The sequence below is a fragment of the Amblyraja radiata genome, chromosome 15 (assembly GCF_010909765.2).
Source record: "Amblyraja radiata isolate CabotCenter1 chromosome 15, sAmbRad1.1.pri, whole genome shotgun sequence".
NCBI classification, from domain to species: Eukaryota; Metazoa; Chordata; class Chondrichthyes; order Rajiformes; family Rajidae; genus Amblyraja; species Amblyraja radiata.
The window spans coordinates 37942805-37967088 of record NC_045970.1 but is presented as its reverse complement, the minus strand read 5'-3'; the positions used below and the strand labels follow the sequence as shown (position 1 = coordinate 37967088).

General features: G+C 48.6%; 1 protein-coding gene across 2 annotated transcripts in view; it reads right to left on the bottom strand.

Moving 5' to 3' along the window:
- Positions 1-24284, bottom strand: part of kcnip2 (potassium voltage-gated channel interacting protein 2) — a 211443-nt gene that overhangs the window by 114139 nt on the left and 73020 nt on the right. The window contains exon 1 of one of the 2 annotated variants that reach the window (XM_033034088.1): positions 12290-12693. The exons of the other annotated variant lie outside the window; for it this stretch is intronic. Coding sequence (XP_032889979.1) covers positions 12290-12377 — 88 coding nt within the window. The 5' untranslated portion in view covers positions 12378-12693. Of the gene's footprint in view, positions 1-12289; positions 12694-24284 lie in introns of those variants that run through there. 2 annotated transcript variants of the gene reach the window in all.

Here is a 24284-nt window from a genome sequence, read left to right as displayed (position 1 = left end):
AAATATATGCAAGTTTACAAGTTAATTGGATTCAGTAAAAATTGTAAATTGTCCCTAGTGTGTAGGATAGTGATAGTATACGGGGTGATCACTGGTCGGCCCGGACTCGGTGGGCCGAAGGGCTTGCTTTCACGTTGTATCTCTAAACTATAGATACTCCCGGACAACAGCAAGAGACCTCCCGGAACAACTCTTGGCATCGCAAGGACTGGCTTCCAGCTATTATTGGGCAAGTGGTACAGAAGTGTGAAAACGCACTCCTCTAGATTCAGGGACTGCTTCTTTCCAGCTATTATCAGGCAACTGAACAGTCCTATCATCAACTACATCATGAGTTCCCAACCTTTTTCATCCCGTTTAGCCCAGGCAACTTTAATAGCACATAACAATGTTATTTCACTTATTTATGAACAACTAATGAAGAACAGATACCGGTATACCAGAACCAAACACAGTCAGTCAATGAGAAAATATATGTACAAATCCAGAATCTACAAATATACCTCCTGGGTAGGTGAAATTTACCCCTGGTAGGGAACCCTTGAACTAGATTCACACTTCTCTATCTCTTGGCTGATGGGAGAGGGGAGAAGAGGGAGTGACGGTGGTGTGACTGGTTCTTGATTACGCTGGTGGCCTTGCCGAGGCAGCTTGAGGTGTGGATGGAGTCAATGGAAGGGAGGTTGGTTAGAGTCATAGAGAATGGAAACAGGCTCTTCGGCCCATCTTGCCCGCGCTGACCAACATGGCCCATCTATACTAGTCCTATCTGCCTGCGTTTGCTCCATATGCCTCTAAACCTTTCCTATCCACGTCCCTGTCCAATTGTTTTTTAAACATTGTGGTAGTACCTGCCTCAACGACCTCCTCTGGCAGCTCATTCCATACACCCACTGTAGCAAAATGTTGCCCCTCAGGTTCCTGATAAATCTTTCCCTTTCACCTTCAACCTATGTCCCTTGGTTCTTGATACTCTCCTACACTGGGTAGGTGACAGCAACCACTAATTGTAAAATAATTGGCAACTATTGGTGTTACATGCTTGGTTACAAAAAGCTGGAATAACTTCACTCATTTTTGGGTCAATGGTCAATTATTTGGGCCAATGATTTGCTTCTTAGCACTCACTCCAATGTAAAAAGCCAAACCACACACGCACACGCACACGCACGCGCGCACACACACACACATGGAAACTGCACATAAAACACATGCACATACGTATAGACACATATGCAAGCATTCTAATGCACACACACGCACACACGCACACGCACACGCACACACGCGCACACACACACGTAAACTGCACATAAAAACACATGCACATACGTATAGACACATATGCAAGCATTCTAATGCACACACACGTACACATGTGCACACACTATGAACTCACACCCAAATATGCACACACGTATGCAGACATACGTGCACACATATGTGCACACACATGCAAACATACACACTGATACATATGTTCATGCCCCTACACACACACACACACAAGCAGGCACATGCACACATTTGCATATATGTACACACTGATGCACATACACCAAACACACTTGTACTGACGCACAAACACCCATATGCACACATAGAGATGTAAGCATGCACTGATGTACATCCTATAAGTGTGCGTGCGCACACACAGACTCGGACACAGGCACGGGCAAAGATCTTAGAGCAGTGCTCTAAGATCTTTGGGCACGAGTGTGCACATACGGGCACTCCCACAGCTTCACGGCGTTGAGGAAGGAGGGAGTAGAGAGCTTATTCCTTGGCTCAGCCTCAGCACAGAGAGGGGGAGGGAGGACGGGGGGGGGGGGGGGGGGGGGGGAGGGTCAAAGGTGAGGAGAGGCTTGACTATAATGAGCATCACTGTGAAGATAAATTGGGAGAGAAGAGAGAGATTGACTGAGAGAGTTTTCCTGATATCAATAATTCAGGAGGTTAATGGCTAGTTGGCGGTGACTGTAATGGGAGGTTGAGCAGCCCAGCGATGTTTCATCTTGGGATAATTCACCACAGCTGCTGTTTAATGCCATCCAATTAACATCCAATAATCAGGCCTTCCTCTCTGCAAATTGATCTTTGACTTGATGCCTCCTTTGGTAATTTCACACACGCGCACGCATTCCTTAACAGAGGCAGCGAGAACTTCAGGAAGTAAAACACACACACACGCATACACACGCACACGCATGCACACACACACACGCGCACACAGTAATTGGTTCTGCACAATTCACCTCTTTGTATTTAGGGAATATCAGCAAAGTAACTCTACCTCTGTGCAGAAAACACAAGATTTTAGCATCCTAATTCTTCCATTCCCAATGCCCCAAGCCTAACACTGCCCTTGGAGTGTGTGGTGGGACAGTGTAGAGGGAACGTCACTCTGTATCTAACCCGTGCTGTCCCTGCCCTGGGAGTAGTGTAAGAATAAAATACTATGTTAAATCAGAATAAAGCTCATATTCCAACAATATTCAAAACAGAGATATTAGATCCTTCACTGAACAGTTGCGATCAGTCTGCCTTGGCCCATGTGATCTCTCGGTTGCCAACCATTTTAACTCCCCTTCCCATTCCCATATTGACCTTTCTGTCCTAAACATAGAAACATAGAGACATAGAAATTAGGTGCAGGAGTAGGCCATTCGGCCCTTCGAGCCTGCACCGCCATTCAATATGATCATGGCTGATCATCCAACTCAGTATCCCGTACCTGCCTTCTCTCCATACCCTCTGATCCCCTTAGCCACAAGGGCCACACCTAACTCCCTCTTAAATATAGCCAATGAACTGGCCTCGACTACCCTCTGTGGCAGAGAGTTCCAGAGATTCACCACTCTCTGTGTGAAAAAAGTTCTTCTCATCTCGGTTTTAAAGGATTTCTCCCTTATCCTTAAGCTGTGACCCCTTGTCCTGGACTTCCCCAACATCGGGAGCAATCTTCCTGCATCTAGCCTGTCCAACCCCTTAAGAATTTTATAAGTTTCTATAAGATCCCCTCTCAATCTCCTAAATTCTAGAGAGTATAAACCAAGTCTATCCAGTCTTTCTTCATAAGACAGTCCTGATATCCCAGGAATCAGTCTGGTGAACCTTCTCTGCACTCCCTCTATGGCAATAATGTCCTTCCTCAGATTTGGAGACCAAAACTGTACGCAATACTCCAGGTGTGGTCTCACCAAGACCCTGTACAACTGCAGTAGAACCTCCCTGCTCCTATACTCAAATCCTTTTGCTATGAAAGCTAACATACCATTCGCTTTCTTCACTGCCTGCTGCACCTGCACGCCCACTCTCAATGAATGTGGGGTGGTTCTAATGTCACCCATTCCCCCTGGGCCTCCTCCACTGTCAGAGTGAGGCCACACACAAACTGGAGGAACAGCACCTCATATTCCCCTTGGGAAGATTACATCCCACAATATGAACGTTGATTTCTCTGATTTCAATTACATAGAAACATAGTAACATAGACAATAGGTGCAGGAGGAGGCCATTCGGCCTTCGAGCCAGCACCGCCATTCATTGTGATCATGGCTGATCGTCAATTATCGCTTGCATTCCTCTCCCCCCTATCTCCCCCATCCTAGTCGTCCTACCAGATCCACTGTTGTGCTTCCTTGTATACCTCTCATTAGCACACTGTCCCCAGCCACCAATGGGCCTTTATGGACTCCACCCTTCCTGAGGTAATCTGTTGACAGCCCAGGTTTGTTCTGAAAGGTCTCGCCTCCAGTTCTTCCCTCCCCCACCCTCCTCCTCCCCCCACCTCTATCTTTCAGTCTGAAGAAGGGTCCCGACCGGAAATGTCACCTATTCCTTCCCCCCCCCCCCCCCAGAGATGCTGCCTGACCCGCTGAGTTGTTCCAGCATTTTGCGCCTGCCTTCGCTATAAACCAGCATCGGCAGTTCAGTTCATGTGTCGTCCCTTCCTACACATTAGAACCTTTGGTCTACAAAGGGTTAACGAGAAAGCCAGAGTCTGGCCTACATATCCCCTGCTCAGCGCGGTGGAATCAATCAACTTACGCATAAATCCAACTTGTGATCCAACATCTGTTGCCTCAGTCTATCAGCCGTGTTTCGTGCCCAAGAGTACAATGTGCTGCGATGTATAACACCAGACACACAATGTGCTGCTCAATAATACACAGCACTTTACAGCACCACCACCCCACAGTCACACACTAAAAACCAAAGGTACACAAAATTGCTGGGGAAACTCAGTGGGTGCAGCAGCATCTATGGAGCGAAGGAAATAGGCGACGTTTCGGGCCGAAACCCTTCTTCAGACTGATGGGGGGTGGGGGGGAGAAGGAAGGAAAAGGGGAGGAGGAGGAGGAGCCCGAGGGCGGGCGGATGGGAGGGTGGGAGGCAGCAAGAGAGCATCGGGATGTTAACCTCCCCGATGTAGAAACAAGGAACCGCAGATGTCGGCTTTAACAAAAAGAAAAGTGCTGGGGGGCCGCAGCGGGTAAGACAGCATCCCCGGAGAACTGGTCATATAGCACGCATCCAATGCTTTTCGGTACACGTGACAATAAACTGAAAATGAACTGAACGTGGATAGGTAATAGACACAAAATAGACGATAGACTATGCTGGAGTAACTCAGTGGGACAGGCAGCATCTCTGGAGAGAAGGGGAATGGGTGACATTACCGGTCACGTCCCTTCTTCAATCAAAGATAGACACAATGTGTTCACGCTAGTCCTTTGTTATCCCACTTGCTCATCCACCAGTCTAACATTAGAAAGCATAGGTTTAAGGCGAGAGGGGAAAGATTCAATGGGAGCCTTAGTGGCAACATTTTCACACGGTAGGGTGGTGGGTGTGTGGGATGAGCTCCAGAGGAGTGGATATAATTCAAACTTTTAAAAGACATTTGGACATGTACATGGACGGGTAGGAAAAGTTTAGATGGATTTGGGCCGAATCAGGTACGGAGGATTTGCTCAGGTTGGCAACTTATAGAGTCAAAGACCATGGGAACAGGCTCTTTGGCCCAATTTATTCATGCTGACCAAGAGGCTGCAATGAAGCTAGTCCCTCCTCACTGACGATATCCCTCTCGACCTTTCCCATCCACGTATCTGTCCAAATGTCCTTTAAATGTTGTGATATTATCTGCCTCACCAACCTCCTCTGGCAGCTTGTTCCATACACCCGCCCGCCCTCTGTGTGAAAAAGTTGCCCCACAGCTTTCTATTAAATCTTTCCCCTCTCACCTTAAACCTATGCCCTCTCGCTCTTGATCCCTGTACCCTGGTTAAAGGACTCATGCTATCCATTCCCCTCATGATTTGATACACCTCTATAAGATCACCCCTCGGCCTCCTGTGCTCCAAGGAATAAGCCTGCTCATCCTCTCCCTATATCTCAGGCCCTCGATTCCTGGCAACATACTCGTGAATCTTCTCTGCACTCTTTCCAACTTAATGGCATCTTTTCTAAAGCAGGGTGACCAAAATTGTACACGATACTAGGTCAGTATGGACGAGTTGGGCTGAAGGGCCTGTTTTGTGCTGTGTTAGTGGAATTCTCTGCCTCAGAGGGCGGTGGAGGCAGGTTCTCTGGATGCTTTTAAGAGAGAGCTAGATAGGGCTCTTAAAAATAGCGGAGTCATGGGATATAGGGAGAAGGCAGGAACGGGGTACTGATTGTGGATGATCGGCCATGATCACATTGAATGGCGGTGCTGGCTCGAAGGGTCGAATGGCCTACTCCTGCACCTATTGTCTATTGTCTATTGTTACTCTATGATAGGTGTGACATTGAATCCTCAGTTTTTGCTCTCTCTCTTGTCAGGAGACCCTCAGCTGCCCTATGTTGAGACTTTAGAGATAAAACGCAAAAACAGGCCTTTCGGCCCGCCGAGCCCATGCCAGCCAGCGATCACCCCGAACACTTGCACTATCCTACCCACAAGGGACAATTTCCAATTTACAGAAGCCAATTAATCTACAAACCTGTACGTCTTTGGCGTGGGAAGAAACCGGAGCACCAGGAGAAAATCCGCGCGGGAACAAGGAGAACATACAAACTCCACACAGACAGCACCCGTAGTCAGGATCGATGCTGGGTCTCTGGTGCTGTGAGCAGTGGCGGACTGGGTCTAAAAATATTGGTTGCCAGGAGACAAAGGGGGCCCACCCACAACTACAATGCTATCATTTAACAGATGCCCACTTGCCATCAACTTGCTATCACTTCATCAGGGGCCCACTTGCCATTGGGCAAGCTGACACCCTGGCCAGTCCGCCACTGGCTGTGAGGCAGCAACTCCCACTGCTGCACCACTGTGCCGCCCCCTGTGCTGTGCCGCCCCTGTGCTGTGCCGCCCCTGTACTGTGCTACTCCTGTGCTGTGCCACCCCTGTGCTGTGCCACCCCTGTGCTGTGCCACCCCTGTACTGTGCCACCCCTGTACTGTGCCACCCCTGTGCTGTGCCACCCCTGTACTGTGCCACCCCTGTGCTGTGCCACCCCTGTACTGTGCCACCCCTGTGCTGTGCCGCCCCCTGTGCTGTGCCGCCCCCTGTGCTGTGCCGCCCCTGTGCTGTGCCACCCCTGTACTGTGCCACCCCCTGTGCTGTGCCACCCCTGTGCTGTGCCACCCCTGTACTGTGCCACCCCTGTACTGTGCCACCCCTGTGCTGTGCCACCCCTGTGCTGTGCCACCCCTGTACTGTGCCACCCCTGTGCTGTGCCACCCCTGTACTGTGCCACCCCTGTACTGTGCCACCCCTGTACTGTGCCACCCCTGTACTGTGCTACTCCTGTACTGTGCTACTCCTGTGCTGTGCCACCCCTGTGCTGTGCCACCCCTGTGCTGTGCCACCCCTGTACTGTGCTACTCCTGTACTGTGCCACCCCTGTGCTGTGCCACCCCTGTACTGTGCTACTCCTGTGCTGTGCCACCTTGGATCCAGGGACTACATTGGAGGAGCAAGGGTTAAGTTACTGGAATCAACACCAGAAGGCTAGATTTAACACTCAGACACCATGGGTTGAGATCCTGCCGTGGTAGGTGTGAAATGTAAATGCAGTCACTATTCTAGGTTTAACACAAAAGCAGCTAGTTTTTAGGATAGTGATTACAAACTATCATATTGTCATTCTAGCCCGACTGGTTCACTGGTGCAGGAGACGTCTGCCAACCTGTTCCCATCTGGTCCCACCAATGTGGGTCCATTCTGACATGGTCCAGGAAGTTAATCAGTCCCAGGGCAATGAGATGAGACAGGCCTGTGATGTACCTGTGTGTGTGTATCTGCCACAGCTTCTCAGCATTCTCACATCATCTAATTATCATCGACACCCTGTCATGTCTCATTCCTCTTGGAATGGTTCAGTTCTTTCCCCAAACCCTTTCTCTCCCTTTCTCCCTCTCGATCTCTCCCTCTCTCTCTTCCCCTTTCTTCCTCTCTATCTCTGCCCTTTTCTCCCTTTAACTCACCCTCCCTCTCTATCCCTCTATCCTTTTCTCCTTCTTTATCTCTTACTCTCCTTTCTTCCTCTCCTTCTCTCCCTCCCTCTCTATTCCTCTCTCTCTTTCCCCATTTTTGCGTTCTTTCCTCCCACCCTCTCCTTTTAATCTCTCTTTTTTCACTGTCGCTTTCCTCTTTTTCTCTCCCTTTCTCCTTCTCTCAACTCTCTCTCTTTCTCTCTCCCCCACTCCATTCTCCTTTCCTCCCCCTTCCTTCTTAACCCTCTGTCCCTCTCTCCCTATCCCTTTCTCCCTCTCCATCTCTTTATTCCTCTCCCTCCCCTTCTTCTCTTGTTCTTTCCCACTCTCATCCCATTCTTTCTCTCTCTTTTTTACTATTGCTTTTCATCTTTCTCTCCCTCTCCCAACTACTCTCGTTCTCCTCTCCATTCTCCTTTCCTTGCCCCTCCCTTCTCCTCTCCCTCTCTCTCTCTCCTCCCTCTCACCTCTTCCTCCGTTTATTTCCTACTCTTTTTCCATCTTTCATTCGCACTCTTCTCTCTCTCTCTCTCTCGACATCTCTCCCTCTCTCTCTCTACATCTCTTACTCTCTGACCTCTCGCTCTCTTTATCTCACTTCCTGCCCCTCCTTTAGGATTCTGACTAAACCGTGTGTCAATTTCTATCTGATAAAAAATGCTTCTCTGATGTATCCGATGGCATGTCACCACTTTAAAAGGGCACCGCATAAATGCACATTATTGTGATAGTTGCAACTTGATAAACTGGACAGGACCCATTTAAAAACATGCCTTGAACACTAGGCACTGCTTCCAAACATGGTCTCGTGAACTGCTTAGAGCCAAGATGCTTGGGAAGAATGATGATGTTATTAACTATTCTTAGTTAGCTGTGTTTTAATTAGGGATTGAATATTTTATGGGATTATATTCGCTTTTGATCCAGGTCTTCTGACATTTCTCAGACTCTCTAATTTGATGTTTTATATTTATACCAGGGAGAAGCAATCAGTGCATCAGTCACTTTCAATTCAACTGTTTCCTGCTCACTTGCCACCCAAATTAATAATGTTACCAGGTACTCCCAGGGCAGGGACAGCACGGGTTAGATACAGAGTGAAGATCCCTCTACACTGTCCCATTACACACTCCTAAAGCAGGTCTTTTTATAGTTCCAGGGATACAGATTGGAAACAGGCCCTTCGGCCCACCGAGTCCGTGTCGACCAGTGATTACCCGTTCACAGTAGTTCTATCCAACACATAAGGGATCCTAATCTGAGGAAAGACATTCTTGCCATAGAGGGAGTACAGAAAAGGTTCACCAGACTGATTCCTGGGATGTCAGGACTTTCAAATGAAGAAAGACTGGATAGACTCGGCTTGTACTCGCTAGAATTTCGAAGATTGAGGGGGGATCTTATAGAAACGTACAAAATTCTTAAGGGGTTGGACAGGCTAGATGCAGGAAGATTATTCCTGATGTTGGGGAAGTCCAGAACAAGGGGTCACAGTTTAAGGATAAGTCTTTTAGGACCGAGATGAGAAAAACATTTTTCACACAGACAGTAGTGAATCTCTGGAATTATCTGCCACAGAATGTAGTTGAGGCCAGTTCATTGGCTATATTTAAGAGGGAGTTAGATGTGGCCCTTGTGTCTAAAGGGATCAGGGGGTATGGAGAGAAGGCAGGGATGGGATACTGAGTTGGATGATCAGCCATGATCATATCGAATGGCGGTGCAGGCTCGAAGGGCCGAATGGCCTACTCCTGCACCTATTTTCTATGTTTCTATGTTTCTATGTTTCTAAGGGACAATTTACAGAAGGCCGATTAACCTACAAACATGCACATCTTTAGAATGTGGGAGGAAAACGGAGAACTCGGAGAAAACGTACGCGGCCACAGGGAGAACGTACAAACTGTGCACAGACATCATCGTAATCAGGATCGAAACTGTGTCTCTGGCACTGTGACTATTGTGTCTTGTCGTTGTAGTTAAGTTATTGGACCTTGGTGAAATTCTGGACTGTGGATTCAGAAGCCTCAGTTGATATCCAACCATTTTAGCCAAGAGTTTAAATTCAAGTGATGAAATATATCTGGATCTTTTGTCTGAAAAATACTGACCATAGAATGACTGGATTGTCATAAAAGCCCATCTGGCTCACCAGTGTTCTCCAGGAAAGGAAGTCTGCAGTCAACATCGCGCCTGCTCCATTGCTGCCCCTAGATTCACGGCTTACTTAGCCATGGGAGTGGTGGACACTGCCCGGTCCATCACAGGTACTGACCACACCACCATCAAAGGGATCTACAAGAGTCACTGCCTCAAAAAGGCAACCAACATCATCAAAGACCCACACTGCCTACCCATGCTCTCATTTCACACCTACTATCATCGGGTGGCACGGTGGCGCAGCGGTAGAGTTGCTGCCTCACACCCTGCTTATGGGTGCTGTCTTTACGGAGTTTGTACGTTCTCCCTGCGACTTTGTGGGTTTTCTCCGGGTGCTCCGTTTTCCTCCCACACTCCAAAGACGTACAGGTTTGTAGGTTAATTGGCTTCTGTAAATTGGAAATTGTCCCTAGTATGTACATTAGAGCTTGAGTCTGGGGTAATCACTGTCTTGGCGTGGACTTGGTAGGCCGAAGGACCAGTTTCCACACTGGATCTCTGTACATTTTCTCCCCTGACTCTCAGTCTGAAGAAGCATCTCAATCCGAAACATCAACGATTCCTTTTGTCCAGAGAAGCTGCCTGACCCGCTGAGTTACTCCAGCATTTAGTGTCTATTGAGTATAGAGATTGGGGGGTCATGTTACAGTTGTTTAAAATTCTGGTGAGGCCAGATTTAGAGTATTGTGTTCAGTTTTGATCACCATGCTATAGGAAAGATGTGCTCAGGCTGGAAAGGGTGCAGAGAAGATTTACGAGGATGTTGCTAGGAATCGAAGGCCTGAACCATAGCGAGAGGTTGAGCAGGCTAAGACTTTAATTCCTTGGAACATGATGATGAGTGGTGATCTTATAGAGGTGTACAGTATCATGAGAGGAATAGATTGGGTAAATGCCCAGAGTTGGGGAATTGAGAACCAGGGGACATAGGTTTAAGGTGAGGGGAGAAAGGTTTAGTATGAACCCGATGGGTACTTTTTTTACACAAATTACATAAATCGTTATGGGTGTACGGAATGAACTGCTGGAGGAGGTAGTCAAGGCAGGTACTATTGCAATGTTTAAGAAATATTTAGACAGGTACATTGGTAGGATGGATTTAGAGGGATATAGGCCAAATGCAGGGAGGTGAGACTAGTGTAGATGGGGCATATTGGTCGGTGAGGATAAGTTGGGCTGAAGGGCCTGTTTCCACGCCGTATGACTGACTCTATAAAGGCTCCCAACACCCACAATCTCTTGTGTGTCAGAAAGAACTACAGATGCTGGTTTAAATCAAAGGTAGACACAAAATGCTGGAGTAACCTGATGCTGCCTGTCCCGCTGAGTTACTCCAGCATTTTGTGTCTACCCATAATCTCTTTCAGGGGTGGGGAGGCAATTGAAGGAGGCGAGGTGAGGTGGAGTGGGGTGGAGGGGGGGCGGAGGGGGGGAGATGAGCAAAATCTCAACAACTATGGGACAGGAGGACCAAATAAGCAGCTGCTCCCCCCTCTCCCACTCCCAACCCCTCATTCCCTCTCCCTACCAGTTCTCTCCCCACACACCTCTGTCATTCCCGATAGCCCCAAACATGCCCCATGTTATTTGTAGCGACAACATCACAGGCACCGTAAAGTGGCACCCCACCACTGAACCCCCCCCCCCACCCCCACCCCCACCCCCACCCCAATAAACGCAGATCCATTCCATCCTTGCCTGCTTTCGTCCCCCTCCCATACCCCCATCTCCAGCAAAAACCTGAATCACAACCCCCCCCCCCCCTCCCCTCTGCAGTCCCCCCCCCCTCTCCTCCCCCCCCCCCTCCCCCTTCCCCTCCCCCCCCCATAAAAAAAACCAAGTCTCTTGAACATTGCATTTCCACCTTCAATAGATAAACATCAGATCACCAGGAAAATAGATCAGGTCAAGATTAGATAGATTCCCAATCCTGATCAAATAGAAGATAGACACAAAATGCTGGAGAAACTCAGCGGGTCAGGCAGCATCTCTGGAGGAACGGAGTAAGTGACGTTTCGGGTCGAGGCCCTTCTTCTGAAGGCGTCTGAAGAAAGGTCTCGACCGGAAATGTCACCAAATCCTTTCTTCCAGAGATGTCGCTTGACCCGCTACGAGTTACTCCAGCATTTTGTGCCTATCTTCGGCGTAAACCTGCATCTACAGTTCCTTCCTACTCGTAATAAAAACAGAATTCGGGATCGCGTCAACGATGCAGACTGAGTTAAAAAGCTTATCGCAAATTCACCATCCAGTAACACAAGTGGAGATGGACACAAAATGCTGGAGACATTCAGCAGGACGGGCAGCAGAGAAGGAATGGGTGATGGTTCGGGTCGAGACCCTTCTTTAGACAATACTTCAGCCCATCTCGACCCGAAACGTCACCCATTCCTTCTCTCCAGAGATGCTGCCTGAGCTGCCGAGTTACTCCAGCATTTTGGTGTCTATCGTCGGTTTAAACCGGCATCTGCAGTTCCTTCTTACACAAGTGAAAACAACAGCACGGACTGAGACCATTCAGCCCATTCAATCCTGTGCTGACTCTTTGAAGCAGCCTCCAGCCTACCCCGCACCCACTGGGGAAGAGCCCAGCGATGCCACGGTCAGGGGAGGCGAGAGGCAGCTCCAAGCAGACACTTACCTTGGCTCAAAGTGCCCGTCAGGAACCTAAAGAAGAAGCGGGCCACTTTGGTCAGCTGCCTCTTGCATCGCCTCTTACAAACGCTCATTGTGATCGCAGGCCGAGGGAGGAGGATGGGTGTCGGCGGATGCACATACAAAATAAATTATCTTCGGCGATGGAGAGTCGGCGGGATCGCCAATAGTGGGGAAGAGAGTCTTGGAGGCACTCCGTGACTTAGTCCCGGCCTACCCTTCTCCCCTCTCTGCTTAGAAATAAACCTCTTCCTTCCCGTCAGTCAGCCGGGCTGCGGTGATCTTCAATCAAATCTTGCAGTCCTGACTCTTGCAAGTCTCAGATTGTTTTGTTTTAATTGACGTTTCTCTTTCTCTCTCTCTCTCTCTCTCTCTCTCTCTCTCTCTCTCCCCCGTGCCTTTCTCTCAGCCCACGCACCACACACACACACACACTCTCACTCACACACACACACACATCTGCCCGAGGTTTCAGCGAATTAAATACTAATAGGGTTGCCAAGGGAACGACAGACTCGATGGTACATATCAGCTGCACAAGACCAACCTCAGCCAGCAGAGTGCTTAGTGCGTGTGTGAGAGCGTGAGAGCGTGTGAGCGAGAGTGTGAGTGTGAGTGTGAGTGTGAGAGTGAGAGTGAGAGTGTGAGCGTGAGAGTGTGAGCGTGTGAGCGTGTGAGCGTGAGTGTGAGCGTGAGAGTGAGAGTGAGAGTGTGAGTGAGAGTGAGAGTGTGTGAGCGTGAGCGTGAGAGTGTGAGTGTGAGTGTGAGAGTGAGAGTGAGAGTGAGAGTGAGAGTGTGAGCGTGAGCGTGAGTGTGAGCGTGAGAGTGTGAGTGTGAGTGTGAGTGTGAGAGTGTGAGTGTGAGAGTGTGAGTATGAGTGAGTGTTTGTGGTGGATGTGTGTGTGCAAGAGAGAGAGAAAGAGAATATTTGAGTGGGGGGATTTGTGTTTGTGGATGATCTGTGTGAGAGAAAATACAGTGTTTTGTGTGGGGGGGTTGTAAGCGTATGTGTGTGAGTGTGAGAGTGATTGTTGGAGATGACGTTGTGTGTGTGTGAATGTTTGTATGGGATCTGTGCTTGTATGTGGGAGAGAGAATTTGTGGGAGATGTATTTGTGAGTGTGTGTGAGAGTGTTTGTAAGTCTGCCTTTGGGATGTTTTATACTGTATGTATGTGAACAAACGTGTTTGTTTAGTTTAGGTTGCGTGAGTGTTGAGTGTTGAGTGTGTGGGTATATGGTGAAAATATGTGTGGGCGAATATGTATGTGCTTGTGTAAGTGTCTGTGCTCTGAATGTGTGCATGTTTGTTGATGTATATGTGTATGTCTGTGTACGTGTACGTGTGCACGTGACGGTGTACATGGTTGTTTGGCTGTGTGACTATATGTGTGTCCATCTGTCTACATGTTTGTCTGTGTGTGTTTGTGTGTTCATGTGTTTGTGTGCCTGTGTGTATGTCTATATGTTTCTGTCTGTATATGTTAGTTTGTGTTTGTGTATGCATGTGTGTCTGTATATGATTGTCTGTCTATGCTTGTATGTGCATGTTTGTCTGTGTATGCAACTGTGTGTGTGTGCATATCTCTGTGTACTTATGTGCATGCGTGTATGTGTGTGTGTTTACATGCATGTCTGTTTATGTGTCTGTCTGTTTATATGTGTGCGTGTCTGTCTGTTTAGGTGTGTGTGTGTGTGTGTGTTTGCATGTGTGTGTGTTTGCGTGTGTGTTTGCATGTGTGTGTGTTTGCATGTGTGTGTGTTTGCATGTGTGTGTGCTTGCATGTGTGTGTGTTTGCGTGTGTATGTGTTTGCGTGTGTGTGCGCGTGTGTTTGCTGTGATGGCCTCGTTCATTGAACCCCAGTGCATGTATTGCTAAAGCCGCGGCTGTGATAGATCCACCACTTGATTTAAACTGAGCTTAAGATCACCAAGAGCCTAAAATTAAAACTCTATGAATCTGAGCTGGTCAGGAGAGCTGCCGCTCAGTGACCTGATTCACACCAGGACCTGCCTCCACCTCTCCCTGGTGTGCCCTGACCTACTTCGACTTCCAGTCCAATAATGGATGGAATTTGCAATTGCTGTCATTTTCATCCACATCCATGCCTTCTCCTCCCACCCAACTCCATCCACACCTCACGCTGGCCTCTGCAAAGCAACCGACATAATCAACGTGTAGAAACAATGAACTGCAGATGCTGGTTTATACCAAAGATAGACACAAAGTGCTGGAGTAACTCAGCAGGTCAGGCAGCTTCTCTGGAGAAAAAGGATGGGTGACGTTTTGGGTCGGGATCCCTCTTCAGACTCATAATCAAGGACCGCTCACACACTCCCCTCTCCGGTCGGGCAGAAGATACAAAACCTGGAAAGCACGTACCACTAGGATTCAGGAACAGCTTCTTCCCCGCTGTTCTCAGACTACGGAGCGGTACGCCCATAAGCCAGGATGTAGTCCTGATCTTCCAACCTACCTCCTTGCAGACGTGGCACTTTTTTAAACTGCACTTTCTCTGTAACTATAACACCATAGCAATGTACCACTAAATTCTATAAAAGACACAAAGTGCTGGAGTAACTCAGCATTTCGATATAAACCAGCATCAGCAGTTCCTTCCTACACATAGGCAAGGTTTAGGAACTCACTATTTATGGTTGGAGGCAGTAGTAGCTGTTAGTTATTTATTTCTTTCAATTATAGTTTTAAGCTTTGAACATGTACAGATGGAGTGAAATAGTCCTTCAAGATGACAGCGAGGAAATTACTGCCTTCAAGGTTTAGGGTTTTGCATATTTTCTTGTGATTCAGCATCAGCCTCTTCTGTACGTGTCCTTATGACCCCATGAATAAAAGTCTCAACTGTCTCTACTTAGCATTTAAGTAATTTAAGGTTTTGTAGGTTAATTGGCCCTCGAGATTCAGGGACAGTTTCTTCCCAGCTGTTATCAGACAACTAAACCATGCTCTCACCAACTGGAGAGCGGTCCCGAGTTACTGTGAATGTGTGTGAATGTGTGTGAGTGATTGGTGGTGGTCGGAGGGGCCGTAGGCGCAGATTAGCAGCCACGCTTCCGTCAGTCTGCCCCAGGGCAGCTGTGGCTACAGAAGTAGCTTACCACCACCGAGTGTGACTGAGGAGTGTATGAATAATGCGATGTAAAGCGCCTTGAGTATTCTAGAAAGGCGCTATATAAATCCCATTCATTATTATTATTATTATCTCATTGAAGACCCTTGGACTATCTAGAAGCAGACTTTACTGGACTTAATCTAGCACTATACGTTATCCCCTTTATCCTGTATGTGTATACTGTAGACGGCTCAATTGTAATCATGTGTAGCCCTTCCGCACAACAAAAGCTTTTCACTGTACCTCGTTACACATGACAATAAACTAAACTAAACTAAACTCTGTAGAATTGTCCCAAGTGTGCAGGGAGTGGATGAGATAAAATAGAATTGATACAGCATGTTGCACGGCCCAATGGCAGAGCGGTAGAGTTGCTGCCTCACAGCGCCAGAGACCCGGGTTACATCCTGATCTCAGATTCTGTCTTGTGTGTGGAGTTTGCACGTTCTCGGTGTGACCCCGTGGCTTTTTATCCGGGTGCTCCGGTTTTGTTCCACATCCCAAAGACATGCACCAAAGTAGGTTAATTGGCAGCTGTAAATTGCCCCTTAGTGTGTAGGATGCAAAAATGGGCTAACGTACAACTAGGCATACATACAAGGTGCGGGTCAGACTGCATTTGGAGTACTGTGAACAAATTTGGGCACCATTTCTGAGGAAGGATGAGCCGTCTACAGTATACACATACAGGATAAAGGGGATAACGTTTAGTGCTAGATTAAGTCCAGTAAAGTCTAGATAGTCCGAGGGTCTTCAATGAGATGGGTCCAGAGGAGGTTTGACAATGATTCCAGGAATGAGTTGGCTAGCATATGATGAGCGTTTGACAGCAGTGGGCCTGTACTCGCTGGAGATTAGAAGGTTGAGGGGGGACCACATTGAAACTTACAGAATAATGAAAGGCATAGATAGAGATTTCACTCACTGGTGGGAGAGTCTAGGACCAGAGGTCATAGGCTCAGAATTGAAGGGAGCTCTTTTAGAAAGGAGGTGAGAAGGAACTTCTTTATTCGGAGGGTAGTTAATCTGTGGAATTCATTGCCACAGGGGGCTGTGGAGGCCAAGTCAGTGGATATTTTTAAGGCCGAGATAGACAAATTCTTGATTAGAACGGGTGTCTAGGGTTATGGGGAGAAGGCAGGAAAATGGGATTAGGAGGCAGCGATCAGCCATGATTGAATGGCGGAGTAGACTCGATGGGCCGAATGGCCTAATTCTACTCCTATAATGCGAATGGGTGATCGATGATTGGCGTGAACTTGGTGAGCAGAAGGGCCTGTTTCCATCCTATATTTATAAGATGGAAAATAATCTTACAACCTGATAGTAGGCGCTTCAGCCCATCGGGTCTGCCCTGACCATCTATTTACACTAATCCTACACTGATCCCATTTTATTGCACCTCTTTCCTATTAACTCCTAATTAACGGGCAGCATCTGTGGAGGGAAATGGACAGATGATGTTTTGGACCTGTCTAAGGCGATGCTATGGGGATACCAGGAACTACAGATGCTGGAATCTTGAGCAAAGCACAAAGTGCTGGATGCACTCAGCGGGCCAGGCAGCATCTATGGAAGGAATGGACAGACGGCGTTTTGGGTTGGGCACCTACTTCCGACTGATTGGAAATGGGGGGGGGTTGGAAAAGAGAGATGGGGATGGGGCAAAGCCTGGCAAGTGATAAGTGGATACAGGTGAGGGGGCTGATTGGAAGATGGGTGGAGTAAGTGCCAAAGGCTAGAGGTGAAGAGGAGACAAAAGGGAGTCAGATAAGGAGAGAAGAGAACCAGAGGACATAGGTTTAAGACGAGGGTCGAAGGATTTAATAGGAACCTTGGGGGTAACCTTTTTACACAAAGGGTGGTGGGTGTATGGAACGAGCTGCCAGAGGAGGTAGTTGAGGCAGGTACTATCACAACGTTTAAGAGACATTTGGACAGGTACATGGATAGGAACGGTTTGGAGGGACGAAGGCCAATCGCAGGCAGGTGGGACTAGCGTAGATGGGACATGATGGTCAGTGTGTGGGCAAGTTGGGCCGAAGGGCCTGTTTCCATATAAACTTTATGACTCTAATAGTTTAATTTAGTTTAGAGATACAAAGCAGAAACAGGCCTTTCGGCCCACCGTGTCCGCACCGACCAGCGATACCCGCACGCTAGCACTATCCTACACGCACTAGGGAACATTTATAGTTATATCAAACCAATTAACCTACAAACCTGTACGTCTTTGGAGTGTGGGAGGAAACCGGAGATCCTGGAGAAAACCCACGCAAGTCACAGGGAGAACGTACAGACTACATACTGACAGCACCGTAGTCAAGGTCGAACCCAGGACTCTGGCGCTGTAAGGTAGAAACTCTACCGCTGTACCACTGTGCCGCCCGTATTAATAGACATTGGCTTGTTGAGAGCGTCTTCACTCTAATTGAAAGTGTGTTCTGGAGCCTTTAACTCTGGCCTAAGAGGAGAAATTATTAGCATCTTATGGGAAGAAGGTCCCTGCAACAGTGCTGCACTTCCTCCACACTGCAATGGAGATGGCCTTCATTATAGGCTCACATCTCTGCAGTGGAGCTAACACCAGAGGTGCAGGTACTGATAGCTGAGCCATCATGCACACAACTAGCCTTTGTCCACTGGGATTAATGAAAGGCTCAGATGGAGTGACAATAGACAATAGACAATAGACAATAGACAATAGGTGCAGGACTAGGCCATTCGGCCCTTCGAGCCAGCACCGCCATTCAACGTGATCATGGCTGATCACCCCCAATCAGTACCCCATTCCTGCCTTCTCCCCATATCCCCTGACTCCACTATTTTTAATAATGGATGGGATTTATATAGCGCCTTTCTAATACTCAAGGCGCTTTACATCGCATTATTCATTCACTCCTCAGTCACACTCGGTGGTGGTAAGCTACTTCTGTAGCCACAGCTGCCCTGGGGCAGACTGATGGAAGCGTGGCTGCCAATCTGCGCCTACGGCCCCTCCGACCACCACCAATCACTCACACACATTCACACACATTCACACACAGGCAAAGGTGGGTGAAGTGTCTTGCCCAAGGACACAACGACAGTATGCACTCCAAGCGGGATTCGAACCGGCTACCTTCCGGTTGCCAGCCGAACACTTAGCCCATTGTGCCATCTGTCGTCCCAAGAGCCCTATCTAGCTCTCTCTTGAAAGCATCCAGAGAACCTGCTTCCACCTCCCTCTGAGGCAGAGAATTCCACAGACTCACCACTCTCTGTGAGAAAAAGTGTTTCCTCGTCTCCGTTCTAAATGGCTTACTCCTTATTCTTAAACTGTGGCCCCTGGTTCTGGACTCCCCCAACATCGGGAACATCCAGTGGACGTGGAGAGGATGTTTCCACGAGTGGGAGAGTCGGAGAGTCGGACCAGAGGGCACGGCCTCAGAATAAATGGACGCACCTTTAGAAAGGAGTTGAGAGGAATTTCTTTAGCCGGAGGGTGGTGAATCTGTGGAATTCATTGCCACAGATGATGATCGAGGCCAAGTATTTTTAAAGGGGAGATTGATTGCTTGTTGATTAGTAAGGGCATCAGAGGTTACGGGGAGAAGGCAGGAGAATAGGGTTGAGATGGAAGGATATATCAGCCGTGGTTAACTGGTGGAGTAGACTAGATGGGCCAAATGGCACACTACTGCTCATATGACATGAACTAATGATCTTATGAATTTCTTTAGCCAGAGAGTGGTGAATCTGTGGAAGTCATTGCCACATGTACAAACTTCGTACAGACAGCACCCGAGGTCAGGATTGAACCTGCGTCTCTGGCGCTGTAAGGCAGCAGCTCTACCACTGCGTCATTGTGATGCCCTGAATTCTGAAATCCAAAGGAAGGACTTAAATCCAGCCCCATCAGTACGTGTGTTTGCCTTAATACAGTGAAAGTTGTAGCAGTGGGGTTAGAGAGATATTGTTGTCAGCAAAGATCTGGTTCATGTGAAACAGATGTCAGCAAAGCTTCAGGGAACCCACACAGTTACGCTGCTGCTTTGTGCTGCAAGAGATTCACAGTTGTGGGCGGCACAGTGGCGCAGCGGGTAGAGCTGCTGCCTGCCAGAGACCCGGCTTCCATCCTGACCTCCGGTGCTGTCTGTACAGAGTTTGCACGTTCTCCATGCGACCTGGTGGGTTTCCTCCGGGTGCTCCGGTTTCCTTACACATCCCAAAGACGTGCAGCTTCGTAGATCAATTGGCCCTCTGTAAACTGTGAGGGGTGGATGAGCAAGTGGGATAATGTAATAATAATAATAATGGATGGGATTTATATAGCGCCTTTCTAATACTCAAGGCGCTTTACATCACATTATTCATTCACTCCTCAGTCACACTCGGTGGTGGTAAGCTACTTCTGTAGCCACAGCTGCCCTGGGGCAGACTGACGGAAGCGTGGCTGCCAATCTGCGCCTACGGCCCCTCCGACCACCACCAATCACTCACACACATTCACACACAGGCAAAGGTGGGTGAAGTGTCTTGCCCAAGGACACAACGACAGTATGCACTCCAAGCGGGATTCGAACCGGCTACCTTCCGGTTGCCAGCCGAACACTTAGCCCATTGTGCCATCTGAATGAATGGTCAATGGCCGGTGTGGACTCAGTTTGCCGAAGGGCCTCTTTCTGTGCTGTATCTCTGACTTAAACATAATCCAGTCAAACTCAAGTTCAAAGGGGAAGATACAGAGTGCAGAATATCGTTCTCAGCATTGACAGAGTCCAATATCCACAATGGGGGAGAGGTGAATAGGTCAGCACCCTCGCTTAAGGTAGGACCGTTCAGAAGCCTAATTAACAGAGGGGAAGAAGCTGTTCCTGAATCGGCTGGTTAATGACTTCAAGCTTGTATGATACGATTTGTCCCGCTAGTTTGCAACGAAAGCTTTCCCTGTACCCCAGTACATGTGACGATAATAAGCTAAATGGTCCACCGTTTCGGGGTGGCACAGTGGCGCAGCAGTAGAGTTGCTACCTCACAGCACCAGGGACCCCAGTTTGATCCTGACCACGGGTGCCGTCAGGACAGAGTTTGTACATTCTCCCCTTGGCCGCGTGAGATTTTTCCCGGTGTTCCCGTTTCCTCCCACATTCCAAAGCCGTACAGTCTTGTAGCCTAATTGGCTTCAGTTAAGATTGTAACTTGACCCTAGAGTGTGTGTAGGATAGTGCTAGTATACAGGGATCACTGGTCAGCGTGGATTCAATGGGCCGAAGGGCCTGTTTCCACGCTGTATTGTGCTCCACGCTCCAGAACCGGGGGCCACAGTCTTAGAATAAAGGGGAGGCCATTTAGGACTGAGGTGAGAAAAAACTTTTTCACCCAGAGAGTTGTGAATTTGTAGAATTCCCTGCCACAGAGGGCAGTGGAGGCCAAATCACTGGATGGATTTAAGAGAGAGTTAGATAGAGCTCTAGGGGATGGTGGAACCAAGGGATATGGGGAGAAGACAGGCACGGGTTATTGATTGGGGACGATCAGCCATGATCGCAATGAATGGCAGTGCTGGCTTGAAGGGTCGAATGGCCTCCCTCTGCACCTATTTTCTATGTTTCTATGTATCTATAAAGTCTAAAGTCCCTAATAGAACAATGACATTCTTACTTGCAGCAGCTTACAGGCCCATTAATACAAGATAAAGTCCACGTATTATTAGACTAAACTAAACTAAACTGTGACCCTTGATTCTGGATTCCTTAATGAGCAAATTATCCTTGTTACAGTATTTTTTTTAAACATCTGGTAACTGGAAATCTAAAATAAAAACAGAACTTACACACACTCATCAAGCTCATACTTTCACTCAGAGGAGCTAGTTGAGGCAGGTACTATAACAACATTTAAAAAGACACTTGGACAGGTAGATGGATAGGAAAGGAATACAGGGATATGGGCCAAACGCAGGCAGGTGGGACTAACATTGTGTGATGTTGAGTTTAGATTAGTTTATTGTCACGCGTACGGAAGTACAGTGAAAAGCTTTATTGTTGCGCGCTAACCAGTCAGCGGAGAGACTACATGATCACAATCGAGCCATCACGGTGCACAGATACACGATAAAGGGAATAACGTGAATAACACTCAGTGGAAGATAAAGCCCGTAAAGTTCGAACCAAGATAGTCCGCGGGTCTTCAATGAGGTAGATAGTAGCGCAGGAATGCTCTCTCATAGACGAGGAGTGAAATGTAAAGCTAGAGGGAGGGATAGAAACAAGGAACAAGGAACAAGGAACAGATGCTGGCTTAAAAAAAATTACACAAAGTACTGGAGTAACTGAATGGGCCAGACAACATCTCTGAACATGAATATGACTTTCTGAGTCAGACCTTTTTTCGGGCGGATAATGGGGGGGGGGGAGGAAGTAAAACAAAGCGGGAAGAGGGGAGGGGCAGGATAAAACCTGAGAGCTAATAGATCGATAGAGGTTGGGGGGTGGGGGGGTGGGGAGGGGGGAGGGGGGGGGGGTTGAATGGCAGATGCTTGGACAAAGGCTAGAGTAGAAAGAGGGAAGCTGTGAGACAAAGGGATTGAAGAGCTGCGAATTGTGAAGCCGGAGGGAGGAATGTAGGTGGAAGAGGAGGGGGAGGTGAGGGGGAGAAATAGGCTGCAGTTCAGGTGGGCACAGGGAGGGGGGGTGGGGGAGTGAGGGGTTTGAGAGAAGAAGCAGGGAGGGGGAGGGTTAAGTAACTACTTAAAATTGGAGGATTCAATGTTCGTACAGTTGGCTTGTAAGCTGGCCAAGTGGGAAATGAGGTGCCGTTCCTCCAGTTTGCGTGTGGCCTCACTCTGGCAATGTTTAGATTAGTTTGGAGACACAGCGTGGGAACAAGTCAACCATCCCGTACACTAACACTATCCTACAATTTACAATCTTTATCAAAGCCACCAATAACCGACAAACCTGTACGTCGTTGGGATGTGGGAGGAAACTGGAGCACCCGGGGGAAATCCACGCGATCACAGGGGAGAACGGACAAACTCCGTATAGACAGCACCCGTAGTCAGGATCGAACCCGGGTCTCTGGCGCTGTGAGGCAGCAACTCCACCGCCGCACCACTCAAATGGAGGAGGCCTAGAATGGAGGAGGTCCATCACTCAAATGGAGGAGGCCCAGGTCAGAGACATCAGTGTGGGAATGGGAAGGGGAGTTAAAATGGTTGCCAATCAGGAGATCCAGCAGGCCTTGGCAGATCGAGATGGAAGGAGATGGGGGGGGGGGTCACAATGTGTGGAAACAGGCCCTTCGGCCCAACTTGCCCATGCTGACCAACGTGTCCCAACTACACTGGTCCCACCAGCCTGCGTTTGGCCCTTATCCCTCTAAACCTGTCCTATCCATGTATCTGTCTAAATGTTTCTTAAATGTTGCGACAGTCCCGGCCTCAACTACCTCCTCTGGCAGCTCGTTCCATCCACCCACCACCTTTTGTATAAAAAAGTAGCCTCTCAGGTTCCTATCAAATCTTTCCCCCGCCCCCCCCTCACCTTAAACCTATGTCCTCTGGTTCTCGATTCACCTACTCTGGTGAAGAGACTCTCTACCCCATCTATTCCTCTCATGATTTTATGCACGTCTATAAGATCACCCTTCCTCCTCCTGCGCTCCCAGGTTGGAATAGGCTCGAAAGGTCAGTCTCAGACTGTGAGGATAATTAACAGAGAGAGGCGGTGGACCAGCAGCTGCTGAACCATTGTGAAACCAATTACAGGGATGAATGGAAGACAAAGGGAGTTCAGGTCCACGTCCCCGCCACCAGCTCTTGCTATAACTGGGTGTAAACAGCCTAATCCCTCCACAAGCAGTCGTGTCAATGGGTGAGTCTGTACACAGTCATCCCAGCAAATAGATAACAGCTCAATAAACTCAAGGCCCAGAACCAATGTTTGCTGAAAATAAATCTCTCAAACTGCAGAACACAGGCTGGAAGCAAATCACCTGGCAACATCATTCAAAGGCGGTACAGTGTCGCAGCAGTAGAGTTGCTGCCTCACAGACCCCGGTTCGATCCTGACTACGGGTGCTGCCTGTACGGAGATTGCATGTTCTCCCTGTGACAGAGTAGGTTTTCTCAAGGGTCTGTCCCACTTACGCCATTTTTTTCGGCGACTTGCCGGCACCAGTCATAGTCGCAGCAGGTTGCCGAAAATGTTTCAACATGTTGAAAATCCAGCAGCGACCAGAATAAGGCACGACTCTTTGGGCGACTACTCACGACTATACAGGCGCCAACCTTTGTTATGTTTGGCAACCTGCTGCGACTATGACGTATACGTGGGACGGGGCCTTCAGGGAGCTCCGGTTTTCTCCCGCACTCCAAAGATGTACAGGTTTGGAGGTTAATTGGCTTATGTAAAATTGTAAAAATGTCCCGAGGATAGTGTTAGTACCGGGGGGGGGACCAGCCTCTCAATTACCCCTCCTCCCTCACACTCATCCTCCCCCCTCTCATACTCACTCCCCCCGCCCCGGCGCTCCCCACACGCACCCTCTCCCTCACTCACTCTCTCCCCGCGCGTTCATCTTACGCCATCCCTCACCTCCGTTCCCCTCACCACCTCCCCCGCCTGCCCCTCGCTCACACAACCCGCCCCCCTCTCACGTTTCCCTCCCCCTCTCTGCTCTTCCTCTCTCTTTCACTTACTCCTCTCCATTCCTCTCCCCTCCTCTCTCGCACATTCACCTCCCCTCTCTCCTCTCTCACATTCCCTTCCCACTCTCTCCCCTCCCCTCTCTCCTCCTCAACCCTCACGCCCTCCATTCTCACACCCACACCCACCCACTCCCCTCTAACACTCACACTCCCTC